The 19922-nt window shown below is 28.0% G+C and overlaps 2 protein-coding genes across 3 annotated transcripts in view; one reads left to right on the top strand and one right to left on the bottom strand.

Moving 5' to 3' along the window:
* Window positions 1-2237, top strand: part of LOC105362667 (tyrosine-protein kinase Wsck) — a 5117-nt gene extending 2880 nt beyond the window's left edge. Inside the window, 3 exon segments of the mRNA XM_011500153.1 lie at window positions 1-118; window positions 1347-1654; window positions 1925-2237. The exon segment at window positions 1-118 is cut by the window's left edge and continues 11 nt beyond it. Coding sequence (XP_011498455.1) covers window positions 1-118; window positions 1347-1654; window positions 1925-1993 — 495 coding nt within the window. The 3' untranslated portion in view covers window positions 1994-2237.
* Window positions 2238-3884: 1647 nt separating this feature from the next.
* Window positions 3885-18279, bottom strand: Tre1 (Trapped in endoderm 1). Of its 2 annotated transcripts, none has more exons than XM_011500164.1 (4): window positions 17797-18279; window positions 12417-12637; window positions 6946-7192; window positions 3885-4770 (listed from the first exon to the last, which is right to left on the bottom strand). In XM_011500164.1, exons 2-4 carry the CDS (start codon window positions 12550-12552, stop codon window positions 4113-4115), a joined length of 1041 nt encoding a protein of 346 aa, XP_011498466.1. In that variant the 5' UTR covers window positions 12553-12637; window positions 17797-18279; the 3' UTR covers window positions 3885-4112. The 2 variants fall into 2 exon arrangements, with proteins under 2 accessions (XP_011498466.1, XP_011498472.1); XM_011500170.1 differs by lacking the exon at window positions 17797-18279 and adding an exon at window positions 17559-17585 and having other exon boundaries at window positions 12417-12653.
* Window positions 18280-19922: the final 1643 nt, after the last annotated feature.

Genomic DNA, 19922 nt, shown 5'->3' with positions numbered 1-19922 from the left:
GGTGCATGCGTCGCCGATGGACTTCGGTACCTCGAAAGTCTCAAAATCATTCACAGCTGCGTGTGCGCGCGAAGCGTAGGATTAAGTCTCGATTGGTCACCTAAGCTGATGGGTCACGGTAACTTTTATTTTACCTGTAATTCATTATTTAATTGTGTCTATATTAGTAATATATTTTTATAAATCAATATTGTTTTATTTATAAGAAAATTTTATAAATAATTTGAATTAATTGCTGTTATGCCAAGATCGAGGAAAGGATTGGATTGGATTTATTCATCATTTTATCTATTTACACCAATCAAGGTGTGGATAGAACGAAATTATTAAGCACTGTATCAAATTGATATATATTATGGGATAATATCCTCCATATTTTTTGTGAGACTTCATAAGTACTATGTTTAATTAAATGTTAATGACAAGTAGCTAAGCAGAAAAATACTTTTGGAGTAAAACAATGGACAAGTGATTGGTGTTATAAGAGCTGCTTATAAAACGCTTTATATATATTTAAACAGTGAAGCAAAGAGATTTTATATATCTTTGCGACTCCAGTGCTTTTAACCCAAAACTAAATAATAATCATAATAAATACGAATTACATCGTGATATGGTTTATTGAATGATGACTTACTTTCATGATTTTAAAGACATTGATAAGTTTGAATATGTTATTTAAAATCGTTTTGAACAATTAATAAAATATTCTAAAAACTTCTGTTTTACTTTATTGTTATTATTGTTTAGTTTATATTTGTAAACATTATGTTTCTAACGATAAACATTTTTATTAAACTTTATCTTTCAGTAATTTACATAAAAATTAAATTTATATTGTTATCACTTGGTATCACGATATGAGTTTTTCCTTATAATAAATAAATGTACTAAAAATATATTAATAAATAATATACTAATAATATAATAAATTAATCCACATTATAAATACATAAAATCGCTTTTCCTTACGAATCTGTCAATTATTAATATGATCTCAAATTTAATTAGGATAATGTAAAAATACACGTAAAATCGTATGATTTGTTTGAAAATGAAATGCAGAAAATTCCTTTTCAATTTAACTTATTATTAAAATTAGATTTCTATATTAGTTATTATTTTATGATTTAGATTAATAATTATTAAAAATTCTTTATTAGGATTGATTAATGCAAATACTAAATCTTTCAAAGATCAAAAGAAATCTACATTTTAATTAAAAGTTCAAAGATTTAACCAAAATTTCGAAATTTATGGCAGTTATACCAATAATAAAATTAATGTCCTAAACAATCCTGTTTAATATCGTAGCTGACAAAAGCTAACAACATGATCATCCATAGGATTATCAAAGTATGGTCTCGAGGACGTGAAATATGCACGCTGGATGGCAATTGAGTCCTTCAGTAATCAAAAGAGGCATCACCCGGGTGTCGTCTGGGCGTACGGTGTTCTCCTTTGGGAAATGTTCAGCATGGGCGGCACACCATACTCCCAAATGGAGATGGACAGTGACGTTGAGGCCGCACTCCTTGACGGCTATAGGCTTCAGCAGCTAAGAGACTTAACCGATTCGGTTTACGAGGTCATGAGCTCTTGCTGGCTGTTAGATCCCCAGGAAAGGCCCACCTTCGACGAGCTCGTGCGATTGGTGAGGATCGTCTTTGCGTATAATATTTGTTTGTCTAACTGATAATTGAAGTCATTATTGAAATTTCAATTCCGACTTTGCTTTACAATATCTTTATTTTATAATTGCAATTTTTGAATAACGATTATTTTCTTTAATATCAATAAAATCTATAATTTTAGCGACATTTTTAGTATAATGTATTTTTTTCTTATTTTACTAATTTTTTTCATTAAAGATGCTTGTAAATGTCAGTAATAATTATAATTAATTCATATTTTATTTCATTAGGATACTCTGTCAGTCTGTCCAATTACTTCAATTACCGAACCGTATAGACCGGAATTGGAATTGAACTAAGCCTATGACTCGGATTCTTCAATAGAATTCGTAATTGTACACAAGGAAATATAGCAATCATGTACTTAAGTGAAATTCGAGTCAATAATCGAACGGTTCTTCGATTACATTAATGTTAAGGAATTCATTTCAATAATAGCAAAGCATTATGTTAGTTACCAAATCATTTATACGTTGTAACCCGAAAGAGATTGTTTTGTCCCGTGTTTTATACATACATTTTACATTTTTAATCGCGAAGGGCCAACTGCTTCAATTTTGAAGCTTTTTTAAAAAATGCATTTTTTTAAGAAACTCAATTTGATTTTAAAATATTTAAAAAATGTATGTAAATGCATAACGTAAAATCTATGATGATATTGTTTACGTTCATTTTTATAAATGTAAATTAATACAAGGAATGATGAACACTATTTTATCTCGTTAATCTTAAGTTATGTTATAAATTAAATTTGAACATTTTTTTTTCATAGACTGATTTATATTATGAAAGACGTGTTGTAAGAAATTAAGTTTCAAACAATCAAAACTTAATTTTTTATATTTTTAACAATATATGATACATCATATATTTATATCTTATACAAGTATTTTATTTTAAATACACTCTTATCATTGCCTATTTGGAATGAATGTATATTTTGAAGAGCTGTAATTATAGTTTATAGAAAATATTGATAGTATTTTTGCCTAATATCTCACAGCATTAAGCATGTGTCTTCTTTTAAAATTGTCTTTTTAAAAATGAAATCGAAATAGTAATATGTACAATATTTAATATATTTTTTTATTAAACTCAATTTGTTATACGCTATTTTATATAAAACAATATAAATAAAATGTAGCATATATAAATAAATCATATTTATTTTATAATGTAATATTTGTATCGGAGTATAAATACTCATTTATAAATATGAAGGAATAAATAAACTGAATTAATATTAAGTAATATAATCTCTATATTTTACATAACTTAGTATTATTTATGTCAATATAATTATTATAAAAATAATTAAATTTCTTCATTATGTAAATATACATTCGCTTAACAGATAATAGAAAATGCAAAATAAAAAATTAAAACTATAAATCATAAATTATTATTTAAAAAATCGTATGGTTCTTCAGACATGAAATAACATTACAATTATATTAAACTACTACATTATTACAACTGTAACTATCGTAATGTAAGTATTTAAATAAAAAATAAAAGATTTAAATAAAACGAATTTGAAAATGAAATAAAATAATTTTAGCATTAATGCATATTACTTTTATATACACTAATAATGCTATATATTTTATATATAACTAACGATGATTTTTACATATTTACTCTATTTATAAAAATATTTCTCCACGTTCCAAAATTACGTTATAGTTTATCCAAAAATTAAGTATAGTTTTTAATATTCAGTTCTAAATCTTAAACCTTATTAATTTCCTTTGGTATATATAAGGTGACCTTAGTTAATTGACTGGGTACTTCATTAATAAATACATAAAATATATAACTAGATTTTTTCATACTCAATTATTGTAAAATAATTATCTTATAAACTATGACTTATATTTTACAATGAATTTATGAATTAGCTTGTTTATATAAGTGTATAAAAAATAATTATGAAAGACATTTCAAACTTTTAGAACACACATTTATCATTTATAAAACAAATGGAAGCATTTTTCATCGTTTGAATTTTAACAATCATCAAAATATATACACGTCTAATATTGCTTATTAATATAAGATTTACAAAATTTCAAAATGTTGCTATTCTATCTAATGTTGTAAAAATATTAAAATTACGTATCATCGGTTTATAAGTAAATATATTGATCGAGCAATATTATTTTACATTTCTAACGCATTCTAGATGGCATTAGATTATTGCGCAATTAGTTCGCGTCAAACATATATAAATATTTAAATTCTTCGTTTAAATTGCGCAGCAAATTGCATTCAATTCAATGGAATTTATAAAAAATGGAAGCCTCCTCTGGAATGTCGGAATGTGACGATTCGTTTAACGGATCTTCGTCATATCAATTCATTACCATCCTTTGACGAAAAAAGTTTTTTACAAGAAGCATATAGAGAAAAGTAGCTTCAGGTTGGTTGAGAAGAAATTTTACTAGAGTGGGAATGAATAGCCCTGGGACCAATAATTTTCTGGGTTCCAGTCTTCGCCTTCATTCTCCTCGGGCAAAGTAGTTGTCTATAAGCCTCTCTATATAGTTTGTTGGTGCCGGCATAAATGAAGGGATTGACGACGGACGAAGCCCAGGCGAGCATGGATGCAACTACATGAAGCACTGGCATCTGGACCTTGTCGTCAATCACATTGGCCAACATCAACGGCAGGAAGCAAAGAAGAAAGCATAAGAAGATTGTGAGCATCAAGCGAGTAACGCGCGAATCCTCGCGTCTTTGGAAGCCACTACGTTTTCTGCGCATCCCGCCATGGGCTTCAAGCTTTTTTCGGCTACTGCGCACACGCCAATATATGCACAAGTAGGAGACAATTATGACGAGGCACGGCACTAGGAAGCCAACTACGAATAACAGTTTCTTGGGGCTGTGGCCATTTTTCTTCAAGATTGTGCACGAGAAGGTCGCTGGGTCTAGGCCCAGGCTACCCCAGATACCTAACAGCGGCGGCAGCAAGAGGGAGAAGCTTAACGTCCAGATCGCAATCAACATCAAAGCGATGCCACGGGCCGTATAGATCTGAGAGTAGATCTCTGCCCTGGAAATTAGCACGTACCTGTAATGAGAGGTACATTTGAATTTACTTTGTTACATCGTTTGTATTCGTTGCTTCGTGAACACTCTCTTTTAAGATTATGTAAATTTAATTAGTATTTGCTATGGCTTTATTATGATTGCATCAAGGCTAAATTTTAATTTATTTCATCTTCGATTAAGATATTAGTTAGTAATTGGTCACTGTTGATACCTTATATTTATCATATAACTTGTATATTGTATACAAGTTTCCAATACTACATGCGAATTTGGGATTTAACATAAGAGAAAAGTCGATTTTTACTTTATAAAATATCATTACAAAGTATTATACTTCCAATATTTTGGAAATATTTAAAAATATTTTTATTAGAAAAACACTTCTGAAATATACTTTTTATCTACTAGTGAATCATGATTTGTTATAATAAAAATGTATCGTCCTGGAAATATACTTAAAATTGCTTGCTTTTACAAGGTATTAAATACTTTTTATCAGCATAAATATTGTTGTAAATGCTTTATCACATTTTGAATATATTACGATATGGTTTTGTATATATCATACTCATGTATTAAGCTTGAATTAAAAACTATAAGAGTAACAAAAAAGTCTTGAAATATATAAAAGCGCATTTCTAAATATCAAAAAGTTCATTCTAATTTTAAATACATAATGACAACTGATTATTTAATGTTAAGATAATTATTCGAAAGCAATAGTATAAGAACATTCGTAATTACGAAGAAAAAATGGTACGTATAACATGGATTAAATTCTAGAAAGGATAGAAAAGAAAGCTTAGAATGATAACACGTTGTAGCGACTTCCGAGAATTTCATAAATTTTTCTCATCACATAGAGTGGTATTAATTGCCAGTGACTCAGCGCGTTACACATTAGTTTTTAAGAATATTGAGGCATCGTTGAAGCTGGGCTGCTGAAATTTATGACGAGCGCTTTTAATCAAGTGTTATAAAAACGCTTTAAAGGATGCACTTGAGATTTTTCGAGAGCGACGCGTACGTTTTTCCAAAGAAATTTACTTTGACGACGATAAACCGATCAACCAATATCTTCAATTGAGCTCGAACTTAAGCGAGATTCAATGACCCGAGCTGCGCCACTTTAAGAGATAGCAGAGGGAAAAAGAAAAAACCAACGTTTAATCGAGTTTCGGTTTTCGTGTCGATCGATGATTTTAATATGTCATTTTCGCACTCTAATATTATTTATCTCTTGTATACATAAAAGTCCCATGCTTAATCATTTTATACATGATCACATTTTTTATTATCTGATATTAATGTATGCTGTGAGCACAATTGTTGAAACTATACTACTTATCTTTTATTTATTTAAACTCTTCATTATTTAAAAACTTTTTTAATTTTGTGAAATGCCGTGGAAAATCTTTTGTTAAAAATACTTTTTGCGCAGTCTCTTTTCTCCACTATTATGATTTATCTCAATAGTAAATATTAAAATTCTAAAATAAAATATAAGTTTAATTACATTAAAATTTTTTGCATATATTTTATTAATTTTAATACACATAAATGAAAATGCTTCTAATAAAAGTAATGTCTCAATGTAATTTTTTAAAAAATTATTTCCAACTACTAAATATTTTTTATTTGATACTTCAATGAAAAGTTCATTTTATGCTTAAGAAGCTTCTTAAATGATCACGTGACATTTACAAACATACTTTATTTATTCTTAAATTTCTTTTATTATCTTATAATGAACCATTTTACGTAAAAAAAAGATTCTTTTAAAAGATTATTTGATAAAAATATGCAGTTTACAGTAAGCTAGAATTTATTGATTAGCTTGATTATAAAAAAAATTCAAACGTTTGTAATCAATTTCTGCAAAAGTAGCACGTGATACTTATAAAACATTTTTTTTTTAATTTTGTTTATTTTTTTTTTTAGACCAATCGAAGATGTTTTTGTATTTTTAAATAAATTTTACTCCAGGATTGAACGAAATTATATTGAAATCGAGCCAGCATCAAGTTTCGTTAATTCCAACAAAAACGTTTATGCCAACATTAGAATGTAGTAGCCCCGAGCGCACGAGGATACAAGTGCTCCAGTGTATTTAGCCTTAGATGAGATCTTCCAGCGAGTCTCTTTGATCCACAGGAGGGGTCCAAGGGGAGAGCGCAAGCGAGTTGGTACGAACCTGTTGATAGTGATGGCTACCATACTGAGTAGCGAGACGGCGACGTTGCCGTAGAAGAAGAACGGGAATAGCTGGCAGAGAGTCTCGCCCAGGAGCCAGGCCTCATTGAGATAGCGACTCGCCGTCAGCGGCAGGTTCACAGTCGCGAATATCAGGTCCGAAATGCTCAGACTTATGACAAAGGCCGTCGTCGCATGTCGACGGAGACGCGCGTATCGTAGCAGGGCGATTATCGTCACCAAGTTGCCTAGAGGGCGTACAAGGAAATCAGTACAAGGATTTTATTGGAATTAGTGTGGAATCTTTCATGGAAATTTATGGGGACGATTATTAATTTTTAGCGATAGGAGACGATTTATCGTATTTTGGGAGTTAGGGATGATATTAAGTTTCTTTGAAAATCTTCAAACCAGCCATGTGTTCTTTGAAATCGAGAGATTTTTATTACAGTAATTAGTAGGTCATGTTGCTGCGTTTTCGAGAGGAATGTGCATTAAAAATTGTTTAGTATTGCTGATCGATAAGTCAGCTCAATATATTAACAAAGAAGGATAATTAAGCTTCATATATTTTAAGATCACACTAAATGCATATAGATGTAATATAATACTAATTTTTTATTTAATATATGCATAAACTTAATTAATTTTACATAAAAATAAAGCAATTTTTACAATACAGTCACACATAATATGTAGAAAATATTAAGTTCAATATTTTGTCTTAAAAATATTAAAATGTTACGGTTGGTGCTTAATTTTCGAAGAGTCGTTTCGTACAGTCAATAACTGCACACGTTCCACATGATTTGTCGGCAACAATCTCAATTTATTACGCCTTTTCTATTGATGACGTAGCTAATAATTAGTAGCATTTGTATTAAAATTGAACGATATCATAACGATTTTAATTTTGTTTTTATCTATCTTCACAATCGTGTATTGCAAAGAATACGATTTCTTTTTTATTTTAATATATGCATGGCAGAAAATGAGCCACTGTATGTTGACTTTCCTTGAATCAGAATCAGAAATATGAATCATTCACTAATCTGATTAAAAATATTTAAGTTAATTGGTTTAAAAATAGGGTGCACTCAAATGCAAATTTGAGACTTTTTTTCTAAAGTGTATTTAATTTGTTATACGTTATTTTTGATAAATGCAATACTTCGAGAATTTTTTCATTAATTTTAAGATTTTTATACGATCGTAATTTTAAGATATAAGAATAAGGAACTTTTTATAAGCTGTGTTAGATACAATCATCTGAGCAATAAACATTCAACCAAAGGGTTTAAGTACATGCAGATATATAAATTGAATTGAGTTTCTGTGTTGGTTTCGTTTATGTATTTTATTATTTATTTTAATTATTTTAAAATGATTTTTAATATATTTGAAGAATAAGGAGAAAAGTGAATTTTTTGAATTTTTAAAAAATATAGATGTTGTTGGATCTTTATTTTTTATACAATTAATTACGTGGCGTAATAAAAATATTTCGTATTTGTAAAAGTTTCAATGAACGATAGTGCCGTTGAAATTCTTTATTGAATTCGTTTTAATATAGAACTTAACATAACACAAATATATTTTTGTAAGAGTAGATGTCATCACTCATTATCCATGTAATTACATTTTCTGTACATAAACTAAATATTTATATATTGAATAATGCAATAATTATAAATTGTCTAAAACAAGTGTCAAAAGTTATGTAAGAAATTGTGAAATGTTATTTATATATGTCGTCGTCAAAATGTTAACAATTTTGCCACACCGTAAAAATTAATATTTTCTTATATTTAATCGTTAGTTTCTTAACGTCCTTTAACTTACCTCCTCTTTTCCCAGTAGAAAGCATTGTAGTAAACATTTAAATACATCGTAAAAATTCACAGGATATAATAATTATATTTAGTTAATACATTAGTTTAAAATTTATAAACTGAAAATTGAAAGAATTTAAATTTATGAAAAAATACTGTGCTTTTAAATATAGAGTCACTCATTGTACGATTCTACTAATATCGGATTATTATAATGGATATAATAATATAAAATTATCATCTTACAAACCAAAAATTTAAATATGAATATAGTACAAGAACCATCGATAAAGTAAACAACAATAAAATAAAGTTTAATTCACTATATGTTAAGGTGGAATTCACTTTTTAAATAGAAATAAATAAGAGTCGATCAATGGCAGCGCATTAAATTAATTAAAACACTTTAATAGCCCAGTCGCGCTTTTCTCCACTAGCGTAAAAAGGCTTATTGACCAAGAGCTATTTATTCGTTAATGTAAAAACGCAACTCATGGAAGTAGAATATCCCACGCGGTTGTCACTGTGAAAACGTCGACTGTGATCGCATAAAGTCAAAGCGACATGTCGATTTTAATCATACATATTATCAATATTTAGACGCTCAAAATCCAAAATGTAGCCATCGTAAATTCAGAAAAACCATTGCTATTTACTTTCTTTATTTTTTAGCCAAATTGTTGATACGTGAACGTGTTGAAAAGCTGGGAAAATCATTCTATATACACGAGGGGAGCAGCTAGGCATATGAGAGTAATTCCAATTATACGGGGTCACTCGGGTTCGGCAACCAGCGAGGATTCTTCATTGGGCTTGATTTATTTCAATGTTAGGCGTTTGTTTTGAAAGAAAGCACCACACGTCTTCTTCCCTTTGAGCGCAACGCTATGATGTCATACAGAGTGACGTACCCCTCCCTTATAATTCAATGTGAGAAAAACACGTGCGCGCTTGCGATATGTATGCTATAGTAGTAAATGCGTGAGCGCGCATGCGTGCAGAGCTTATCAACGCGCAACACATGCAATGTAGGAGTAGATACACGATGATTTTCGAATAACTACTTTCAGTGTTTCATCGTCGACATATGGAATGTTTACTTAGTGAATCATGATAATATTATTTTTGTTATGTTACATTTTTAAAAGTAGAAAAATCGTTATTTTAATACGTTAATTTAATCGTTATTTTAACTTTAAGGAGAAGTTTGAAATATTTTACTTTAGAAAGAACTGTATATTTCTTATAATTATTAAATGTATTAAAAATAACAAATAACGTTCATGCTGTAATTTCTTATGATTTGAATGATTTCTTATGACATATAGATGAGTAATGACGCAAAAATTTTGGATTATATTTCATTATTATTATAGATGCATAACGATTTCATACAAGATATTAATAATCAATATTAATTCAAGACACTTGTAAATTCATTATTTACAATTATTTTATCAATTAATAATGTTTACAAGTATATATAGCATTAAATGAGTGATTAAAAAATTTATTGGTCTGTTATTAGTATAAAAAAGAATTGAAGTATAACTTCAGTATAAATTCATATATAAAACAAGTATAATTTCAGTTAATTGATGGAAAAATTAATCTTGTATCTCTTTTAATATTTGCTCAATTATCGTCATTAGTTAAATGCCAATGTGCGATTTACCTTATTTTCGAACACCGAGAGACAAATGTCAATTAACAGACATAAAAAATTATATAACTTGGTTTTGACTATTTTTATAATTTGATTATTATTTGCCAATATTGTAATAATACTGTTAAATTGTTCATAATGCAGTTTTAAGAAAGTAAATAATTTACAAACCCGTAGTTCATTTTTCCTGTCACATTTCTAAAATAAAATTTCCAATGATGATCCTTGAAATCAATGGAACGCCACGTAACGACGATACGGCGATGTTACTGCTCCATATTAACTTACATTAATGAGCTGGACTTTAATGGTTTTTTTTTCGTTTTATCCATTTCATTATGCGTGGAATCTCATTGCGCTTGGTGGCGCAGCCCAAACTAGTGCCCATTCATCTTGAGTGCAACTTTATTCCCTAATCCTATCGCTCTCGTAACTAGTCCAATTATGACTTCATTGCGATATTAATTGTACTCATTGTCTTTTCCTTATTCTTCCTATCCATCTTTCTCTTATACTTTATTATATTTACTATTTACTTAATAATTATCGACGATGCTCCAGATTCGTTGTTTCTATACATGCACGATTCATAGACTTTCGTTTGCAAACATGCTATTATGGTTTTATATTTTTATTTATCCATAATCATAAATTATGTTTATTATAAATTGTGAAAATATATTCGAGGATTTTTTGCATTTATATTTTATATATAATTTTCAAGATGATTAAATTTTAACAGAATTCAAATTTACTTATAACGCGTACAATGAAATATTTATAAATAAATGTCTAATTTAATTCTATTCTTTATTCTATAACAATGTAAAAAAAATTATGAATTCAATTCCAACTATTACTTAACATACAATTTTATGTGGGGCTTTTAGATCACATTTAATAAATAGGCTTCAAGCATTTATGAAATATAAAATACTAATTTGAAAACTATTATTATTATAGAATCGTTATTATATATATAATACTTGTTAAAATGTATAAATTATTATTATACTTGAACAACAAAAGATATAGTTATTTCCTTAAATTAATACTCTATCGTAATAAATTTCGTAATGTATAATAGATATGGAATAAAGTGTGTATTACAATTGTATAAATACATTATAAAATTAAGGCATATTAAAATCGAAGTTCTAAATATATAACGTTTATAAAAATATTCTTTAAATAAAGCATAGTTGGATATAAAATTTAATTCAACTGTCAAAATAAAAAAAATCATATACTTTAGTTGTAGGATTATGAATATTAATGATTTAAATAAAAGTTATTCGTATGTAATGTTCCGATTTGGTAATTTATTTTAATTTCAATATACATTATTATAATTTGCATTTATTTTAATGCGAATATAATCATTTTAATCTATTTGTTGTTTTTGTGCTTTCGAAAATAATATATGATGTATGATCAAATAAAGAAGAGTTAATTTTGACGTTTTTAATATCCGGAGAATTTATAAGTACTACAAATATTAAATATTAAAATATTTTATAAATTTGCATTCTTAAGTGACTTTTTCCGAAAGAAATTGAATATTAATGTATTTTTGTGATTTTATTTTGTAATTTTAATAATACCGTTTATATAAACTTTCAAGTAATTACGCATAAGATTAGTATGGAAATTAAAGGAACATTATTTGTTAAAGTGGTATTATAATGGTATTAAACTGGTACTATCTCTCATAAAATTTAAAACCATACATGCACGGTACTTATACATTAATTTAAATGATATGATATCATCATTAGACGAGCGATATATAAAGTTTTGAAAATCCTACTATAAAAATATATATCAAAAGTACATCAATATACTTTCTAACTACGTAATTCAACTAGTTATCCATTATATGAATACATAAGATATTTAAGAACAATATTGACTACCAACGATTTCAATTGTTGATTAATCTTATAACTAAGTAAAAACATCAGAGATCCTCACCAAGAACCCCGATGATGCTGAAGAGTATAGCGCAGATGGCAGCGAAGATGGTTACCGGCCGAGGGAATTGTATTGGCTGCTCTGCCACCTGGTGCACTATCCTTAACACTGTGTCATTCTCCATACGGGTATTCATCCTTGTAGCTCTCGTAATTTTCCCCCAAGATCTTGTCAATTGAGGTCCTGCGGACGTCTATCACCTTAACGACATTTTACTTGTGCTGCAAAAGAAAAACACTTTTTTTTTCATTTAGGATTCTTTTTTCCAGGTTTCAGGAATTTAGAAAACATTATGTGATTTGATTATGATACAAAACAGATGAAAAATGAGTACTTTTGTAAGTTCCTTCTTTTAAGCGTATTTATATAATAAAATAATTCATACTAATATACTGTTTTTATTTAAATATATGAATTACAATAAAATATGTGATATAATGTAAGCATCATTATTCAATTTAAAAATAATCTGGCAATTAAAAGATTTGAAAAAAGTTTATGCTCAATAAACAAAGAGCACTTTTATGAATAAATATTCATAAAATTCCAATAGCTCATTTCCAATAGCTGCGCAAGTTCAGTCCTTGCAAGAGAAATAACACTACAAAGCTACAACACATTATCGTTTACTTTTACTGTTATATTTACCAATGATCCATGAAAATTATGAATGAAAATGCTATTGTTTATAAAATTATATTAAAATGATTAAATAGTTAAATTCCTTTATACAAAACCTTTAAAAATTTATGAAATTGCCGAAATATTTGAGAAAATTAAATTTATTTTATTTCAGTTTCAACTTCTTTAAATACATTCGCTTAATTTATCATCTATCAAGTTTTGTGCTAATAAAGGTAATAAATTATCATTGTTTTTTTTAACAAAATTTTATTGAATCTTATTAAAAAAAACTAATATTTATTTTAATTATTTCAAATCCATACAAATGATTAAATAATCAATAAATATACATTATATTATATTTTTATGTAAATATATGTAATTTAGAGCAAGTATACACTTATATTGAATCTTTTAAATATTGAAATATTTTTAGCAGTAAGGTAAAAAATATTATTTAATAAATGATTTTTAAATGAAGTATATGTAATGTATACATTAACATACATCTGATACCTCAAATTGAATATCTTACATTATTTACTCCTATCCAAGAATAGTTTTCTTGATACATGTATATACAGTTCATGTACCAATTCTTAAAAAATAACAATTTCTATTATTATCTTTAAACTGTTAATTTTAATTTTAATTTTTGATAAAATTGTATTTTTCAAAATAATAAAAAAGTATAATTATATTGAAATATTAATTGCTGACCTATAAGTAATTGATAACCTTAACTTAAAATAAGTTATTTCGAAGTGAACGTCTTTAGTGAAGGTATTTAGTCTTTTGTTGATTTTCTTTTTATCTTGAATGAGCAAATATACGTGACCACGACTGTACATATACGAATAGATTAAAAAATTTAAGAAGAAATAAATTACTAATTACCATTTAAAAGTAAAAACGGTTTTTCTAAAAATGGATTATGTTTAATCTTCGCTATTTAGAAATCTTTACATAGTCTTATTATACAAAATTTCCATTACAAATCAATCACGACTGATTTTCGATAATTCACAAGCTTGAGAACTGGTATTCGACTTCATGTATTACAATCAAATTCAAGTTTTTTGTTAGACCTAACCGAAAATTGGCGGATTTCACTGGAATATTTTTATACTTCTCATCACGTTCCCTACATCTGGTTGACAGATTTTTGCTTACGCGGGAAAGGATAAAGAGCAAGTCGACGTAAGGAGAACCTGTTCCATAGACAGAGACGTCTCACTTTGTTATTATATCGAATTCGTCTTTAGGCTGAACAGTCAACACTTCCTTTTGCATGAAGATGCGAGAAGCGTATAGTTGCTAGGTGGTCTAATAGTTTTCATGAACTCTTTAACTGGTGTAACAAACGCAAGAGTAATATAAGCCGATTGTAGATACGATTAGCCATCGTCATTATCTTATTAACGAAAAATAATAATTAATAAAAGCCGCAGCGCGAGAAAATTGCAATACGATATTGAGAGGTGTACATTGATAAGTGTGCACTTAGCTACATAAAAGTGAGATTACTTACGGAATAATTGGTTAATATAATGTTCTAATGAATGTTTTTGGATAAAAGTGACAAATACAAAGAATCATTATACAAAATAAGATAAAAAAGGACTTACATAAAATATATATAAAATCAGTGCTTATTCGTTAGTAGCAACTAAAAACGTTGTTCATAAATGTAATGTATCAGCAAATACAAAGCTTTCTATCATGTTACGCGTATTAGTTTAGAGACAATAATTATAAAAAATGAATGCCAAGAAAAGAGGAAAAATGAGAATAAATAATAGTAAAAAACCACAATTTAATCAGTTGTACTCATTCAAAACTTTATATTTCGATTATTTTATTATTTTAAGAAACACAGGAAAAGCATGAAACTTCATTAGATCTAGAAAAAGAATTATGATTCAAAGAAATTAATAGTATTTCATTGAATATTTTATATTTACGATGTAAATACAAAGTTTAATAAATACGATAGTCACATTCAACAAATATTTAAATATTTTATGAGTTAAGTTAGAAAATTACTAGTCATAAAATAGTTTATTTAAAAATGGAGAGAAAGAAATTTGTTTAGGTAAATTTTTCATCTAATCAATATAGTGATACCATAAAAATTGACTATACTAAACATTGATATTCAATATTAATCATCAAAAATATCTTTAATAAACATAAATAATATTATAGTAAACATTTGAATTTATAATATATAGTTCTATAATTAATTTACATTATAATTTATATTTATATTAAAAATTCGTTAAAACATAAAAATGAGAAATTGAATTTTATACATTTAATATTTAAAATTTTAAATAATCTATTAATAAATATTATAAATAATAATTAATAATAACAATGTATTAATTATTAATTACCAATAACATATTTTTTTTTTCAATGATCATCATTAAGAATTTAATTATCTATAGAAATTTTATTTTATATAAATTATTGGTATTTAGAGTTTTAAATTTCACAAAATACATAAATACCAATATATTTTTCATACAATATAGATTTTTTAATTTTATTGACAAATTATTATAGAAGTATAGAAGTAATGGCAATAATTACAATTTTACTTGTCCACAGTCCACTTTCTTTGTTTATATGTTACTTAAACACGAAAGAAGATTTAAGGATTCTTATTTAAGACAATAAGCTGAAAAATTTCTTAAAAATTTGTTTTATCAAAATTCTTTCCTCTTATATTATGTTGACCAACCTGGATGTATCAAAGTTAATGTAAGAGTCTTATCTTTTTGCCATGCTCGTTCTGTTTATTTTAATTTCTTTTGATAAATTATGTGAATATTAAATGTATGGGATTGAAAAGACTTAAAAATATTATAAATTATGTATATAAAATTATTTACATTAAATTGATAATTACTTGCGTAAATGTAATTGCGATAAAACATTAATTTTATTTATACCAGATATAGTAGAAGAAGATTGACCATAGAAGTGTTTAAAAACATTTGTTATTAATATTTACGTTTTTCAATGTAAACGAAACTATTTCAATGATTGTATTTGAATCATTCATAAATCGTAGCAAATAAATATTTAGTTCATATACGGAATTTATAATATATATATATATATATGAATATTTAGTTTATATCTGAAATTTCTATTTTATATATCAATATTTGATCGGATGAAAAAATTAAAAATTTTTTTTTATTTCGTTCGCATTTATTTGAAGAATACTCAAAAGCTCATAATTGAATTCGTTTATTTTTTAAAATAGTTGTATATATATATTATATAGGTGATAACTAAAAAATTTTTTTTAGCAAGTAATAGAACTTAAAAAATACCAAAATTCTATTTAAAATAATATAAAAACTGAATAGCAACAAACAGAATTTTCAAATAAAATCAAAGTAATTTATTTAAGATTTAAATGAAAACATTATTTGTTTCAATTATATAGTCAGAATAACGTAGATTTTCTAAAATTAAACTTGAAAGATGAATTGGATTTTATTAATGCGCATTTAAAATTCATTAATTAGAATATATAAAATATGATGAATTATAACAATCGGAGCTCAAGAAAATCGTGCTACCAGGAATCAATTATTACATTTATTCCTATCGCATTAGGAAAATAATAAATAATATTTGACGAAACAACAGGCAACTATTTACGCAAGCACGGAATGAATAATCGAAGAAAAATTCATAAATCAATGTTCAATCGATACTGTATTATTAGCAAGACTGATTCAAATTGAAGTCTTTTGTATTTAATGTTCAACAACTTTTACATGAGTTATCAAACGTTGTTATTTATCACTACACAATATTGTTATTACAAGCCATTAAAACTGCATATTTCTTTATGAAATTGAGTCAGATCTAATCACGATACATGTTTTGATTTCAATAAATGAGACCGAATAATTAGGAGTGAAAAATTTTTTATTTATCGTCTATGTCTATTTATTACATATTGTAAAATATGATTCGAATTTTTGTAAATTTATCGATTAACGAAGGGGTTTCGTTGAGAGCATCGTAGCGAAGTGGGAAGTTAAATACGCGACACTTTCTTTAGAACGTTAATGTTTCTATAGTTCAAAAGCACCAAGAACGATGCTGGTTGAGAGTTTTCGTTAATTTCAATATTTTTTAAATTTGTGTAATGAGGAAGATAATTCAGCATTTCAAGTACACTGATGTATATCGACCCACTTATCTATTGTTTTGTCTTGGTTTCTTAAAATAATTTTTTCTAACAATCTTAATAGAGTTGAATATTGTGTAATGAAGTTTTAATAATGATCAAGAAACATGAATAATATTAATGACAATAAGAAGCGAATTGCACTTGTTTATTTCAATTATAAGACTTGTAATGAACAATTATTTTTGAGTTTTTCCTTTCATATAGTTTATGTATTTATTTTATCATTTGATAAATCTTAAAAATTATGAAAATTGTACATTTTCTTTTTATTTGTTGATAATAGCGATACTTACCGATGAACAAATTATAAAATTGTCTGTTGACCTTTACATCTATCATCGACGGTCATTATTCAATTTTTCACTATTATCATGAATTCATTAAAAGCATTAAGATCCAATGAATCAAGCAAGCAGGGTCTGCATTGTTATATCAAAGGAAGCTTTCATCCCACGAGCTTTCTTTCATCCGTTGAAATAAACGAAAGCCCAGCATAATGATCGGAGTCAAAAAAATTTCGTAAATCCTTACCTGAACGAAAAAACAACGATGCTTATCGATTAATTGAGAAAAATAGATTCGAGCACAATAAAACCAGTCACAAAAAGAACGAGAACCATGACTGTAGCAACGGTCGCGTTGGACGGTGCCACTCGCGCCGATCTCACCTCAGTCCCACCTTAGGCTCAGATACTGGCCAAGGTCGTGTTTGTCCTCGCACATCACCGCGAAGAGAGCAGTGGTCTCCCGGTGTGGCACCGACGGCACGCACGCATAGACTGACGGATCGGAGTATCGCGGCGTCCATTCGAGCCTCGCGCCGTCTATATTAATAGCGTCGAGGGTGGGACACCCTACTGAGATGTAACCCCGCCTCCCCACTTCGTTTAACAATCCGTCTATCTATCATCGAACAAACGGCATGTTTGGGCGATGGGACTTCTTCTGAATCATTGGGCAACTAAGACAATTGATTGGGCGCTGCTAACGGAGTCCAACATACAATATTAACAAAACTGGAAAATCAAAATACTTATTAATTAATTAAATGCCAAATGCGGGCTTTGCTTACTTCTCAAATTTATATATCAAATAATTGACATGGGAAATCGTTAAAATCTTTAAAACTCTGTTACTCTTGATAATAATTCGGTACGATCATTCGACTATTATACTTCACATCCCGTATCAAAGTTTTGACAACAACGGTCAGGATTAACCGACGAATTGGTCTGTTGCATCGACTTGGTTACCTGGGACCCATGACTTTTGCGCCTCATCGACATTCAACCTAATAAGACAAGTGGTTTTCGTACTTCCTGACACACGGAGGGAATACTGGACTATTCAGGAACAGCTGCTGCTCTCGTTCAACTGTTCGTATATTCGTACGTTACGTTCGAAGTTAAATGTCGGTTGTGAGGATTTTTTCTTTCCGGTGAATAGTTTTATCTTTTACCTTTCGTTTATCGAGTATTAATGTGTCTTAACGATGCTGGTACTTACATTTTTTGTGATTGACTTATGCCATAGAACTTTAATTACATGCTCAAATCAGTTGCCGTTTGATAAGTAGTAAGTCTGCGATTAAGACAAGTATCAATTATTACGAATGAAAACTTGCAAGGCAACTTTATCAAATTAATCTGATTGAAAGATGGTAATTAACAAATAGAAACTATTAGAGTGAACGAGTATAAAAACAAATCTTAAATATTGTTATTAAATTTGTGTAACTTACATGGCTATATAAGAAGAAGCAAAGTCGAAATTTTATCGATTTTTCTGACAATTATTTAAAATTTATAATTAAAAAAATATATATATATAATTATCTCAGAACTACAAATAAAGTTTTACTTACACGTTGAACGTGCACAAGAAATGTACAAGTAACACGAAATGTTTCCTCACAAGTTCTTTTATTTCAGATAACCCATTAATCGCAAACTTTCAAGCTAAACCATTTGCCTACAGCAATATGTGGAAATCTGAAAAAATGACTCACCACCGATATACGGAGTTTGTGCGGTTTTTGCAATCAGTATATTTGAAAAATCTTAAACACATTCTTTTACAATAAATTGTTTTTTACTGTAGGCCTCTTTTTATAAACATATTCTGGCGAACTTTTTGTGTAGCTCCTCATTATTCTTATTCAAAAACTTATTGAAGTTTAATACATTTTATTTTCAAGGAAGCGGCTCTTCAACAAAGACATATACTAAATTCCAAACTATACATTCCTTAATAAGCGAACAGCTTTGCTATTAAAGCCGTAGATTATTATTAAAGTCTACCGTTCAGAAATAAAGATCTCATATCCGTATTAACATAATTCACAATTAGCTCCACACCCGTAATTGACGAAGTGTAATGCTAAGAATGCGTACGAGGTTCCTTACACCTACACTACTGCTATTGGTGCTTCTCTTTCAATTCTTTTCCCACCCGTAATTTTCACCGACTCATAAGAGGCGGATACTAAATGCAATCGACCAGAAGCGCGGTAAGATATAACAATCGACTGAACACGTGTTGTTCTTGGACGCCGACCGCATGCTCCTCCCTCCCAGAGGTCGTAGCCAATCTGTCGATGACTCTAAAATAGATCGACGAGCTCGGAGTGTATATATTTTCTTAGGGTTTACTGAATG

The sequence above is a fragment of the Ceratosolen solmsi genome, unplaced genomic scaffold, assembly GCF_000503995.2.
Source record: "Ceratosolen solmsi marchali unplaced genomic scaffold, CerSol_1.0 scaffold10, whole genome shotgun sequence".
Taxonomy (NCBI): domain Eukaryota; kingdom Metazoa; phylum Arthropoda; class Insecta; order Hymenoptera; family Agaonidae; genus Ceratosolen; species Ceratosolen solmsi.
The sequence above is the reverse complement of the archived record's forward strand: the minus strand, read 5'-3'. Positions and strand labels throughout refer to the sequence as shown.

Coding starts and splice junctions, on each gene's coding strand:
- Tre1 (XM_011500164.1), bottom strand. CDS start 12,552: ATGAATACCCGTATGGAGAATGACACAGTGTTAAGGATAGTGCACCAG. Junction 7,193..12,416: donor CAGCATCATCGGGGTTCTTG/GTGAGGATCTCT, acceptor TACGCCCTCTAG/GCAACTTGGTGACGATAATC. Junction 4,771..6,945: donor GTAGCCATCACTATCAACAG/GTTCGTACCAAC, acceptor CTCTCATTACAG/GTACGTGCTAATTTCCAGGG.